The 13,400-nt window shown below is 41.3% G+C and overlaps 1 protein-coding gene across 1 annotated transcript in view; it reads right to left on the bottom strand.

Moving 5' to 3' along the window:
- The window catches only part of LOC121373730 (tyrosine-protein kinase SRK2-like), a 29,626-nt gene that overhangs the window by 467 nt on the left and 15,759 nt on the right, over window positions 1–13,400 (bottom strand). Inside the window, exons 5-10 of the mRNA XM_041500487.1 lie at window positions 11,278–11,369; window positions 10,767–10,913; window positions 8,936–9,079; window positions 7,457–7,719; window positions 3,418–3,574; window positions 2,056–2,187 (exon numbers count right to left, since the gene is read on the bottom strand). Coding sequence (XP_041356421.1) covers window positions 2,056–2,187; window positions 3,418–3,574; window positions 7,457–7,719; window positions 8,936–9,079; window positions 10,767–10,913; window positions 11,278–11,369 — 935 coding nt within the window. The remainder of the gene's footprint in view (window positions 1–2,055; window positions 2,188–3,417; window positions 3,575–7,456; window positions 7,720–8,935; window positions 9,080–10,766; window positions 10,914–11,277; window positions 11,370–13,400) is intronic.

Here is a 13,400-nt window from a genome sequence, read left to right as displayed (position 1 = left end):
AAAATAAAACGAGAGAAAATGCTAAATCAAAAACACTAAAGGATCTTTTCTTCTGTTTTCTCATCGACAGGGGGAAAAAAAAATCGAGTTTGTTTTGTTTAACGATACCACTAGAGCACCTTCGTTTATTAATCATCGGCTATTGGATGTTGAGTATTTGGTAAATTTGACGTATAGCCATAGAAAGGAAACCCGCTACGTTTTTTTTTATTTATTAATAGCAAGGTATCTTATATATGCACCATCCCACAGACAGGATAGCACACGCCAGAACCTTTGATATGCCAGTCGTGATGCACTGGTTGGAATGAGAAATAGCCCAATGGTCCCACCGATGGGGATCGATTCTAGAGCGACCTCGCATAAAGCGAGCGGTTTACCACTGGGCTACGTCCTGCCCCGACAGGAGATGAAATACAGGTACTACAGGTTTTGGTGTATACATCGTAGAGCTACTGGTAGGGATGGGGGGGGGGGGGGGGGGGGGGTGTGTGTGAGAGAACCAAGTCCATTAAAGGAAATCGCTCCTACGATCTATCGCATCTCAAACAAGTGCGCTACCCCTAAGCAGCATCCTGCCAAAACATTTGTTTGCACATTTGATTTATTAATCATCGGCTATTGCATGTCAAATATTTGGTAAATGTGACGTATAGTCATAGAAAGGAAACCCGCTACATTTATTTTTCATTAATAGCAAGGGATTTTGGATATGCACTATTGCACACACAACATATCACATACCACGGCCTTCAATATACCAGTCGTGGTGCACTGGTTGGAATGAGAAATAGCCCAATGGTCCCGATGATTCCAGACCGACCTCCAAGCTACGTCTCGCCCCATATTCTAAATCAAGACCCATGCGCGTGCTGTAACCTCACCGTGGTACAGGGGTGTAACATTCTCTTTGAGAATGGCCAATACAGCACAAATTGAAATTTTGAGTAAACGTCAGTATCTATCTGTGATATTTGTATTTTTGCACAGTTCTTTACACTGTGTTTATTTAAATCTTGAATTTTTGCGTTGATGTTGATCATCACCTTATTTGTTTGCGTTACCATAGTTTGACACCCAATAGCCGATGTATGTTTCGTGCTGGGTGTCGTTACACATTCATTCATTCATTCATTCATTCTAAATCAAGAGCACCAAGGGATCTTCTATTTATATGTTCTCTTCGACAGGAGATCATATACTACATCCTTTGATGGATAAATCGTGGAGCTACATTAAAGGGACATTCCTGAGTTTGCTGCAATATTTAAGATGTTATCGACTAACAGAGACGTTTTAACGATTGTAATTACATATCAAATATATTTTTATGGAATAAAATATTAGTGGCTGTATATTAAACGTGTTTCTAATCGTTCTAGTATTTGAACTAGGTTAAATTTCATTTTATTTCCCAAAATATAAAAGTTTTCGTACGTACGAAATTATTTAAGACAAAATCCAGTTTGGGCTTCTTACATATATTAAGACGACAAGAAACACATTAAATATACAGACACTGATATTCTAAACAAGAACATATATTTAATATGTAAGTTTAAAGGCATATTGTCACAGACAACTGACCTTTTAATGGGAATCCGTATTTAATGGCCTAACAAAGTATTACCTGAACAAAAATAATTTGATTTGTCCCTAAATGTATTCAACCATCTTTATCCATCATACTCCACTTGGCACTTATTCATGATATTTTGTAAAAAAAAAACAATAATTGAATTATGGCAATGGTCCATAATTCAAAAACTAAAATTGCTGAGAGGGTTGACATGGATTTCACTCCATCATGGTTCAGTTAAGGTGATGCGATAGCTAGATTTTGTTTCTAACAATTAATGTAATTTTTATTTACTATTCATTTTTAGAGACATAAAGTCTTTAAATCCGTGACAGTATGCCTTTAATCGTAGAAAAAGTTTATTTGTCGGAAACATCTTACAATGCAGCAAACTCAGGAACGTCCCTTTAAGGAAAATCGATCGTACGACCCATCGTATCTCAGTGAATACATTCTATATTTAAAGGCAGGCCTACCCGCATATGGAACTCGTCCAAATGTGATCATCTCGTACATGAGCACACCAAATGACCAGACGTCCGATTTGATCGAAAATTCATTTTTGTGCGCAGCTTCCGGTGCTGTCCATTTGACTGGGAACTTCATTTCTGAAAGAATAAACTATCACAAATAAAATACTTTCGTTATCTTAAAAATAACGGGTGGATGAATGGATGGATGGATGGATGCGTGGGTGGATGGACAGATGGGTGAATGGATCGATGATTGGATGGATGAATGGACAGATGGATGCGTGGGTGGATTGGAGGGTGGGTGGATTGGAGGGTGGGTGGATGGAAGGATGGACACACTAATGGATGGATGATGGATGGACCGACGGATGTATGTGTTAATGAAGAAAACCTTTTTGTGGGGGGTGTTCTGGGTTTTTTTAAACCACCAGATTTAGCATAGAGACAAATAATTAAATTTTGTTTTGGACAACACAAACATGGATGATGAAATGAATGTTGAAGCTGCAGCATGCCCATTCGAGTATGGGACTACTTGACAGGGCCGTGCTCCACGCTTGCTCTCAGTTAACCTATCTCGGTATCACCCGAGCCCGGGGTACACAGAACCTGCAGTGCATGCCGGGTAATCATCCCCCATTTGGGGCCATGCACTCTGGACACACACCCATAATCACAGCCGTGAAGTGAGTGAAACTCGGTGCATGTGGCCTTATCCATTGAAACAAATGGTGCAATCACTCTAGGTTGGAGCCAGTACTGGAATGAAAAATCCTCCATTGCCCCAGTTTGGATACGAACCTAGTACTTACCAGCCTTAAAGGGACATTCCTGAGTTTGCTGCATTGTAAGATGTTTCCGACTAATAAAATAGTTCTACGATTAAACTTACATATTAAATATATTTTTTTATTTAGAATATCAGTGTCTGTATATTCAATGTGTTTCTGGTCGTTTTAATATTTGTAAGAAGCCCAAACTGGATTTTGTTTTTAAATAATTTCGTACGTACGAAAAAAAAACAATTTTAGGAAATAAAATGAAATTTAACCTAGTACAAATATAGAACGATCAGAAACACGTCTAATATACAGCCACTAATACTGTATGCAGAAATATACAATCGTTAAAAAGTCTATGTTAGTCGATAACATCTTAAAAAATTCAGCAAACTCAGGAATGTCCCTTTAAATCTAATGGCATAACCACTACACGATAGAGGCCGGTGAATGAAGAAAACTTAATTTGTAGAGTCCTGCACAATTAGTGTTCTGCGTAATAAGGTCGTGAACGTGACAAGGACTGGGATGTGGTAGTGGACAGTACATTAACCCTGAAGATGGGATCATGTTCAGTTATACGTACCTCCACGCACGGTTTGTTTTGCGTCTTCACTGATTACTTTGGCAAGTCCGAAGTCGGCGATCTTTACGTTCAGGTCACTTCCCACTAATATGTTGGCTGCACGTAGATCTCGGTGGACGTAATTTTGGCTGGACAGGAAATCCATACCATCTGAAATCTAAAGTTTGTTTTGTTCAACGACACCACTAGAGTACAATCATTTGTTAATCATCAGTAATTTTGACATGTAGAATTGTAATTTGGCAAAATAGTGTTGATTCTATGAATCTATCTAATTCCTCGTCTATAGGAGGACAGCCACTCCCAAAGAAATCCTTTAGTGGAGATTCCACCCCTCTTGCACATCCGAAAGGAGGACTGCCACTCTCAGACTAACTTACGAAATCAAAACTAGTACCAGACAGTTAAAGTTTGTTTTGTTTAACGACACCACAAGGACACATTGATTTATTTATTATCACCTATTGGATGTCAAACATTTGGTAGGTACTGGGTTCGGATCCCAGTCGAGGCAAGGCTCCGCAAGGCTCAATGGGTACGTGTAAACCACTTGCACCGACCAGTGATCCATAACTGGTTCAAAAAAGGCCATGGTTTGTACTATCCTGCCTGTGGGAAGCGCAAATAAAAGATCCCTTGCTGCTAATCGGAAAGAGTAGACCATGTAGTGGCGACAGCGGGTTTCCTCTCAAAATCTGTGTGGTCCATAACCATATGTCTGACACCATATAACCGTAAATAAAATGTGTTGAGTGCGTTGTCAAATAAAACATTTCTTTCTAGAGAGGATACTTGCTGCATTTTTTTCTTTAATAGCAAGGGCTATTTTATATGCACCATTACACAGACAGGATAGCACATACCACGGCCAGTCCTGATTTACTGGGCCCAGTGACACGGATCAATCCTAGACCGATTGTGCATCAGTCGAGTGCTTACCCACTGGACTACATCCCGCCGCTTTGCATTGCTATATAAGGAAGGAAGGAAATGTTTTATTTAACGATGCACTCAACACATTTTATTTACGGTTATATGGCGTCGGACATATGGTGAAGGACCACAAGGATATTGAGAGAGGAAACTGCTGTCGCCACTTCATGGGCTACTCTTTTCGATTAGCAGCAAGGGATCTTTTATATGCACCATCCCACAGACATGATAGTACATACCACGGTCTGTGTTACACCAGTTGTGGAGCACTGGCTGGAACGAGACATCAAGGGATACCAGTTACACAATGCTTTTTTCAGAATGGATTCAAAGCACCAGCCAAAAACCACATCATTCGGTTTGGACAGAGAATATCGGGGGGGGGGGGGGGGGGGGATAGGAGGGGGAATTGGAGAAACAGTGGAAAACCCGGAAACACCGAATTCGAAGATTTTACTCCCGAAAATTTAAATTTTTAATATTGTTAATTTTGTCTTTGATTTCTATAATAAGTACTATATTATTGGACATTAAGTTTTAAACAGTTTGCCTTACATCATCGTTATCGTGATCACCGTCATCAGATTCATTATTGTTCTTATTATAAACACAGACGAAGACCGGCACACCCAACGCAAATCATTTATAAATCTGTTCCCATAAATTATTATTATTATTTTTTTGTACGTCGATCTGCGTCTGTCAGCGGAATGTTGCAGATCTTATGGAAGGAAGGAAATGTTTTATTTAACGACACACTGAAAACATTTCATTTACGGTTATATGGCTTCAAACATATGGTTAAGGGACACACACACACACACACACACACACACACACACACACATATATATATATATATATATATATATATATATATATATATATATATATATATATATATATTAAGAGAGGAAACCCGCTGTCGCCACTTCATGGGCTACTCTTTTCGATTAGCAGCACGGGATTTTCTTATGCACTAACCCATAGACAGGATAGCACATACTACGGCCTTTGATGTATCAGTCGTGAGATCTTATGGAATGTGAACGACAAGACATGTAATACATGGTCAGGGCTGTATATCTGCACAATGCAGAGTCGAATGGGGATTTGTCAAAATAGTGGTTGATTCTATGAATCTTGTATTTAGTGGCAGCCGTGTCTATAAGAAGACAGCCACTCGCAAGATCATTCACTAGATATTTCATTCATCTTGCACCATCACAAAGCTAGCACCGGGCAGTTAAAACGTTTGTTTTGTCTAACGACACCACTAGAGTACATTGATTTATTTATCATCGGCTATTGGATGTCAACCATTTGGTAAGTTTGACATGTTATATAGTCTTAGAGAGAAAAATGGCTACTTTTGTTCGATTAGGAACAAGGGATATTTTATATGCACCACCCCACAGACAGGACAGCACATGCAACAGTCGTGGTACACTGGATGGTACGAAGCACCTGACAGAGTTCAGTGATGTTATCAGGTGTTCGCGAAAAGTAAAGTTTGTTTTATTTAACGACGCCACTAGAGCACATTGATTTTTTATCGTATCATCGGCTATTGGACGTCAAACATATGGTCATTCTGACACTGTTTTTTAAAGGGAAACCCGCTGTCGCCACATAGGCTACTCTTTTACGACAAGCAGCAAGGGATCTTTTATTTGCGCTTCCCACAGGTAGGATAGCACAAACCATGGCCTTTGTTGAACCAGTTATGGACCACTGGTCGGTGCAAGTGGTTTACACCTACCCATTGAGCCTTGCAGAGCACTCACTCGGGGTTTGGAGTCGGTATCTGGCTAAAAATTCCCATGCCTCGACTGGGATTCGAACCCCGTACCTACCAGCCTGTAGACCGTTGGCCTAACCACGACGTCACCGAGGCCGGTCGCGAAAAGTGAACATATCTTACCCCGCTGGTATGCACAAATTCAAACTATAGAATGTCATCAACCATCATTTTGGTTAGTGATGTATTTTAGTAGATCTACAATATATAGAAAGGATACTCCCCGAGTCAATCTGATTAAAAGGTGCTCTACTGGGTCTGCCAGTAGATCTAACAGCAATGCGTGGACTCCCATGTCCAGGTGACATTTCATCTATAAATAACAATTTAAATATCGACCAATTACACTCCGCCTTTTATAGCGTTATTCGGGAGCATACAAATTCTAAAAATATCAACCGAGACTATTTATGCAATAGACGAATTTGTTGGTCTATTTCAACATTGAAAAAACAGGGGGAAAAGTGCAGTAATAAACTCTGGATTGTATACTAGTATGAACAGATTTTATGGCTATACCATCACGGGTTTTTTTTCGTCTTGAAACGAATTTTATATAAAATTTTATATTGCAATTAGTTTCCGGCATACTTCGCAATTTACCCGAATCATTTCGTATACCCTCGGCATAATTCCGAATGTTTTCAAATTATTTTCAAATCACTGGCAAGTAAGGTTTTGATTGGTCGAATGAAAGGTCAACTGGACATGAGCTTCAACGGGCTGCTGTTAGATCCGCATGTAATAGTGGAGCTAATTTTAATTAGATTGTCCCCGAGTGTCTTGTGATATCATAATTTATCAGCACGAGTTGATAAAAGTATGAAATCCGAGGCTTGCCGAGTATTTGTATACTTTTCAACGAGTGCTGATAAATTGTTATATCACAAGACACGAGGGGGGGGGGGGGGGGGGGGGGGGGGGGGGTATTCCTTTTATCACCCATTGTCATTCTTTTCATTTGCGACAATTGTAAACAATGACAGTGATGTTGGTTGAATGTCACTATATGTGGCAGCGGTGGACTCATTAACTAGCATTAACTAGCACCGACGCCATATAACCTAAAAGAAAATGTGTTGAGTGTGTCGTTAAATAAAACATTTCCTTCCTTCCTTCCATTAACTAGCAGAACGACAGTGGCCTGACGTCAATAATGATAGGTGTAGCACTGAAACATGCACAGTGACGTAACAAAAGAAGTGATATCTCCTAGGAGAATATCGCAGGAGATATCGCAAATTATAGTACCAGCGATATCTCCTACAAACGCCTTTAATGGATGATAAATCATGCTGTGTTTACCTGTCCCGCGATGTTAATAATTGCAGGCAGCTTCAGATACTGTTTGTTGTCCGAGTCTCTCATGAATTCTAGAAGAGACCCATTTTCCATGAACTCTGTGATGATGTAGATGGGTTCGCTGAGCGTGCACACTCCAATCAGCGTGACGAGTTTGGCGTAACGTAACTTGTGCATCTTCTGCGCTTCTTCCAGAAAGTTTGCTGACGTCATCGTGCCAGTTTTAAGTGTCTTGACCGCAACGACGTGAATGTTGTGGATCTTGGCTATAGAGAGAGACAGAATTTTTTGTTTAATACATTTAAAAAAAAATCATAATCAGTGGTCGAAATATTGCCGTCCCGACCTTTTTTTCTTTTTCTGTTCAGCATCAGATTTTTATTTCTTTTGTCAGCCATTCGTGCAATTATCAATTATTTTGTGTTAACACCCACGCATTAGTTCATCAATATAAGCATCGAGTTTTAACTTAACTACTCACGCATGTACACAGGTGCGGATCCGGGGTGGGGGTGGGGGGTGGTCAAGGGAGTCCGGACACCCCCTGCTCAGGAAAAATTTCCCCCCACTTATTTCAATGAATGAATAATTAGTTCCATATGACCCCCCCCCCCCCTTAAAGAATTCTGGATCCGCGCCTAGTACAATTTTTTTTTTTTAATTATCCTTTTCTTAATGATTATATAGAGGGGTTTTTTCTCGTTCCAATCAGTGCACCACAACTGGTCAAAGGCCGTGGTGTATACTTTCCTGTCTGTGGAAAATTGCATATAAAAGATTCCTTGCTGCATTAAGAAAAATGTAGCAGGTTTTCTCTGATGACTACAAGTCAAAATTACCATATGTTTGACATCCAATAACCGATGATTAATTAATCAATGTGCTCTAGTGGTGTCGATAAAGAAAACAAACACGCTGTCACATATAGACTGGATGTGGCGCGTGTTTTTAATGAGCGTCGCCTGCAAAACGCATGCGGCTAGTCGCAAAGAAACTATTGTATACAGGGTATTATGCTCAAAAAGCGACCCGCAGGCGCATATATCAGTCGCAGACGCATATATCAGTCGCAAACGCATATATAAGTCGCAACAGCCTATATGAGCCTTTAGGCCTTCTTAATTATTGAACGACATTCATTCATTCATTATACTTATTTTCGTTCTTCTATCCTATCAAGGTCCAAGCATCCTGGGCGCACACCTCAGCTATCTAGTGGCTGTCCAGGACAGTGGGTTAATTAATTATTAGTTGTTAGTGGTTAATGAGAGAAAAAAGAGGGTGTAGTGGTCTTACACCTACCCATTAATGAGTAATTAAAAGTCGCTCTGGGTGGTCGAACCGGTGCCGAGCTAACCCTGTACCAACCAGCCTTATGTCCGATGGCTTAACCACGACACCACCGAGGCCGACATCAGCATTTAATATAATGTCACATATAAAAAGTGCATAGTTAAAATATTGTAAGTCTAATAAACAAACCTTTGAAAACTTCTCCATAATGTCCGGTCCCAATTCTGTTCAGTTTTTTAACCTTCGTCCTGTCAATCTCTAGTTCACGTATGTTTACTGGAGGCGGTACTTTATGGCAGGGCGTGGTTAACTTGCAACAAAGGTCTTCATTGGCTGTTGGACATACAAAAATGAAACTAATGTAACAAAGAGCTGTCGGAGCCTGTCAATGACCAGTCAAAACAAAACGTGTTAACTTATTGTTATTTTTTTGCTTGTGCCAATGAAACATTAAAGCTCATATCCACTTTATAATCCCTTGAAATAACGCGATCAAAACCGCATCTCTTCACAATGCAGAGTCGAATGGGTATATTTTGCAAAATACTAGTAGTGGTTGATTCCATGAATCCCCATTAAGCGTCCAGGGTCGGGACGTAGCCCAGTGGTAAAGTGCTCGCTTGACGAGCAGTCGGTTTAGGGTCAATCCCCATCAGTTGGCCCATTGGGCTATTTCTCGCTCCAGCCAGTGCACCACGACTGGTACACCAAAGGCCATGGTATGTGCTATCATGTCCATGTGCTGGGGCATATAAACGATCCCTTGCTGCTAATCGAAAAGATTAGCCCATGAAGTGGCGACAGCGGGTTTCCTCCCTCAATATCTGTGTGGTCGTTTACCATATGTCCGACGCCATATAACCGTACATATAATGTGTTGAGTGCGTCGTTAAATAAACCCAATTCCTTTTTTCCTTCCTTCCATCTAGCGTCCAAAGGTGGGCCGTCACGTCCAAGGAGATCCTTAGCTCGTGTGTCCTTTAGCGTTATACTATTATGTAGGAATAACGCTAGAGATGACTGTATGTTTTTTATTTAACGATGCCACTAGACCGCATTGATTTTTAATCTTATCATCGGCTATTGGACGTCAAACATATGGTCATTCTGACACAGTTTTTTTTTTTTAGAGGAAACCCGCTGTCGCCACATAGGCTACTCTTTTACGACAGGCAGCAAGGGATTCCACTGGCAGGATAGCACAAACCATGGCCTTTGTTGAACCAGTTATGGATCACTGGTCGGTGCAAGTGGTTTACACCTACCCATTGAGCCTTACGGACCACTCACTCAGGGTTTGGAATCGGTATCTGCATTACAAATCCCATGCCTCGACTGGGATCCGAACCCAGTACCTACCAGCCTGTAGACCGATGGCTTAACCACGACACCACCAAGGCCGGTCGATGGCCAAATAGTACCTACCAGCCTAAAAGGGACATTCCTGAGTTTGCTGCAATTTTGAAGATGTTCTTGCCTAACAGAGACATTTTAACGATTGTAATTACACATCAAATATATCTTTCTGCATAAAATATTAGTGGCTGCATATTCAACGTTTTTTGATCGTTCTAATATTTGTACTAGGTTAAATTTCATTTTATTTCCTAAAAAATGTTTTTTTTCGTACGTACGAAATTATTTGAAGACAAAATCCAGTTTGGGCTTCTTACAGATATTAAGACGACCAGAAACACATTGAATGTACAGACACTGATATTCTAAACAGGAGTATATATTTAATATGTAAGTTTAATCGTAGAAATATCTTACTAGTCGGAAACATTTTACAATATGAGTGCGAGTGCGAATAATTTTTACATGCTTATATACCACTAGAGTTTCGAGCATGTCCGTCCCGGGGCCTGTCTCTGGATAGCCAGTGACTTGCTCCGGGACAGAAGATTTTACAATGCAGCAAACTCAGGAATGTCCATTTAATTATAGTGACTTACCACTACATCACCAAGGCTGGTACGGTCACCCACTAAATCCGCCCCTGTTACCTATTACTGCTGACCTTTGTAGTGTTCCACAAGTCTGGTTATGCTCGGGAAAGTGTGTCTGGGACTGATAAACCAGCCGCCGTCATCCAGTGGTTTGATTTCGTAGTGCGCCACAAGCGGTGAGCCTTCGTTTCGTACTGAGAGGGCGTACGCCGACTTGTCTGTTGGGGGAAAAACGAGAAAGGAATGATTGATTAATACCGGCTCAGCACATTATGTTTTCAGTAGATGTTGGTTTTCGAATAGATCTGATATGCGCTCAGGATGACACTTAGAGAAGGACTGTAGCTATGCAGCATAAGAGTGAAGAGAGAGAGAGAGAGAGAGAGAGAGAGAGAGAGAGAGAGAGAGAGAGAGAGAGAGAGAGAGAGAGAGAGAGAGAGAGAGAGAGAGAGAACGAGAGAGAGAGAGAGAGAAGAAAGAGTGAGAGAGAGAGAAGAAAGAGTAAGAGACAGACAGACAGACAGATAAACAGACACTGAGACAAAGAAGTCGAGTCGAGGATTTAACTAAAAATGGTCTTACTGGATGACGGTCTTATCAGAAATGTTCCGACTTTGATGGAAGCCAGCATCAACTTAGTGTTAGCTTCTGCCCGCTTCACATCCAACCACCATCTGAAAGGAAACCAGCGTGCAGGTTACAGCTAGATGAGACACCTGTATCTGCCATATTATTTTCATTTTATTGCAAGTTATTTTCGTGCTTATATCTAATTATGGTTCCTGGGCACACACATTAGCTATCTGGGCTGCCTGTCCAGGACAGAGGGTTAGTTGACGTTAGTAGGAGAGAAGAGGGTGTAGTGATCTTACACCTACCCATTGCGTCGATAAAACTCGCTCTGTGTGGGAGCCGTTACTGGGCTGTGAACCCAGTACCTACCAGCCTTATATCCGATGGTTTAACCATGACACCACCGAGACCTGTCATATTGACACAGATCACAGTTATCTTCCCCAAATAAACACCTATCACAGCTATCCGGAAATATATCCGCAGAAGTAGTCTGCTATTTGACTGTGATTATATTGTGTGTCACAGATTAGAAGTGGCAACTATGAAACTGAGGTTGACAGGGGAGAGCAAGTAGTTTGCAGTCATGTGTATCTTGAACAATGAAGATGTCTTTCATGCAATTTCCAGGGGCGAGACGTAGCCCAGTGGTAAAACGCTCGCTTGATGCGCTGTCGGTTTGGGATCGATCCCCGTCGGTGGACCCATTGGACTATTTCTCGTTTCAGCCAGTGCACCACGACTGACATATCAAAGGCTATGGTATGTGCTATCCTGTCTGAGGGATGGTGCATATAAAATATCCCTTGCTACTAATGGAAATCATGTAGCGGGTTTCCTCTCTAAGACTATTTGTCAAAATTACCTAATGTTTGACATCCAATAGCCGATGATTAATATATCAATGTGCTCTAGTGGTGTCGTTAAACAAAACAAACTTCATGTAATGTCCATGCACATGTAGTATATAATATATACTGATGGAAAGAAATAAAGGAACACACAAATAGTACCAGATAAAGCCACCACCCAGAGCATAAGGAAGTAAACTGTGTTACTGGTAGACATACCCACAGTACTGACATTCAGTCCCACAGCCACCACCCAGAGTATAAGGAAGTTAACTGTGTTACTGGTAGACATACCCACAGTACTGACATTCAGTCCCACAGCCACCACCCAGAGTATAAGGAAGTTAACTGTGTTACTGGTAGACATACCCACAGTACTGACAATCAGTCCCACGGCCACCACCCAGAGTACAAAGAAGTTAACTGTGTTACTGGTAGACATACCCACAGTACTGACAATCAGTCCCACGGCCACCACCCAGAGTACAAAGAAGTTAACTGTGCTACTGGCAGACATACCCACAGTACTGATATTCAGTCCCACAGCCACCACCCAGAGTATAAGGAAGTTAACTGTGTTACTGGTAGACATACCCACAGTACTGACAATCAGTCCCACGGCCACCACCCAGAGTACAAAGAAGTTAACTGTGTTACTGGTAGACATACCCACAGTACTACAATCAGTCCCACAGCCACCATCCAGAGTATAAGGAAGTTAGCTGTGTTACTGGCAGACATACCCACAGTACTGACACTCAGTCCCACGGCCACCACCAAGAGTATAAGGAAGTTAACTGTGTTACTGATAGACATACCCACAGTACTGACACTCAGTCCCACGGCCACCACCAAGAGTAGGCCTCAGATTACAGTTATCTTCCCATTTGGTTGTCCAAAATCCGGAAGTTTCACCGCGCAAGTAGTCTGCAGTTTGACTGTGATTATTTCATGGCAGACAGCTATGATGTGGCAACTGTTTGACTGAAGTGACAGGGGATAGCATGTAGTTTGTAAACATGTGTAACTTGTTGACATTGAAGACTTGTTTGTGGTAATTCCGGCCCATGCAAAAGTAGTGCTTTTTGTGTAAAATGGGTGTACTCCGGCCTGGTTTAGAGGGTGTGTCTGTTTAAACCAATATGCTGGGGAGAAAGAGCTGGACAACAGGGGTTGTCCTTTTCAGGGTATGTGTCCCCCATGCAGGCAAAGTCCCACAGCCACCCACCCAGAGTACATACAAAACTTCACGGGCCTGCTGATATTAATAAATATGTTATA

The sequence above is a fragment of the Gigantopelta aegis genome, chromosome 5 (assembly GCF_016097555.1).
Source record: "Gigantopelta aegis isolate Gae_Host chromosome 5, Gae_host_genome, whole genome shotgun sequence".
Classification (NCBI taxonomy): domain Eukaryota; kingdom Metazoa; phylum Mollusca; class Gastropoda; order Neomphalida; family Peltospiridae; genus Gigantopelta; species Gigantopelta aegis.
Note: the sequence above shows the minus strand (reverse complement) of the source record. Positions and strands in the feature narration are given on the sequence as shown.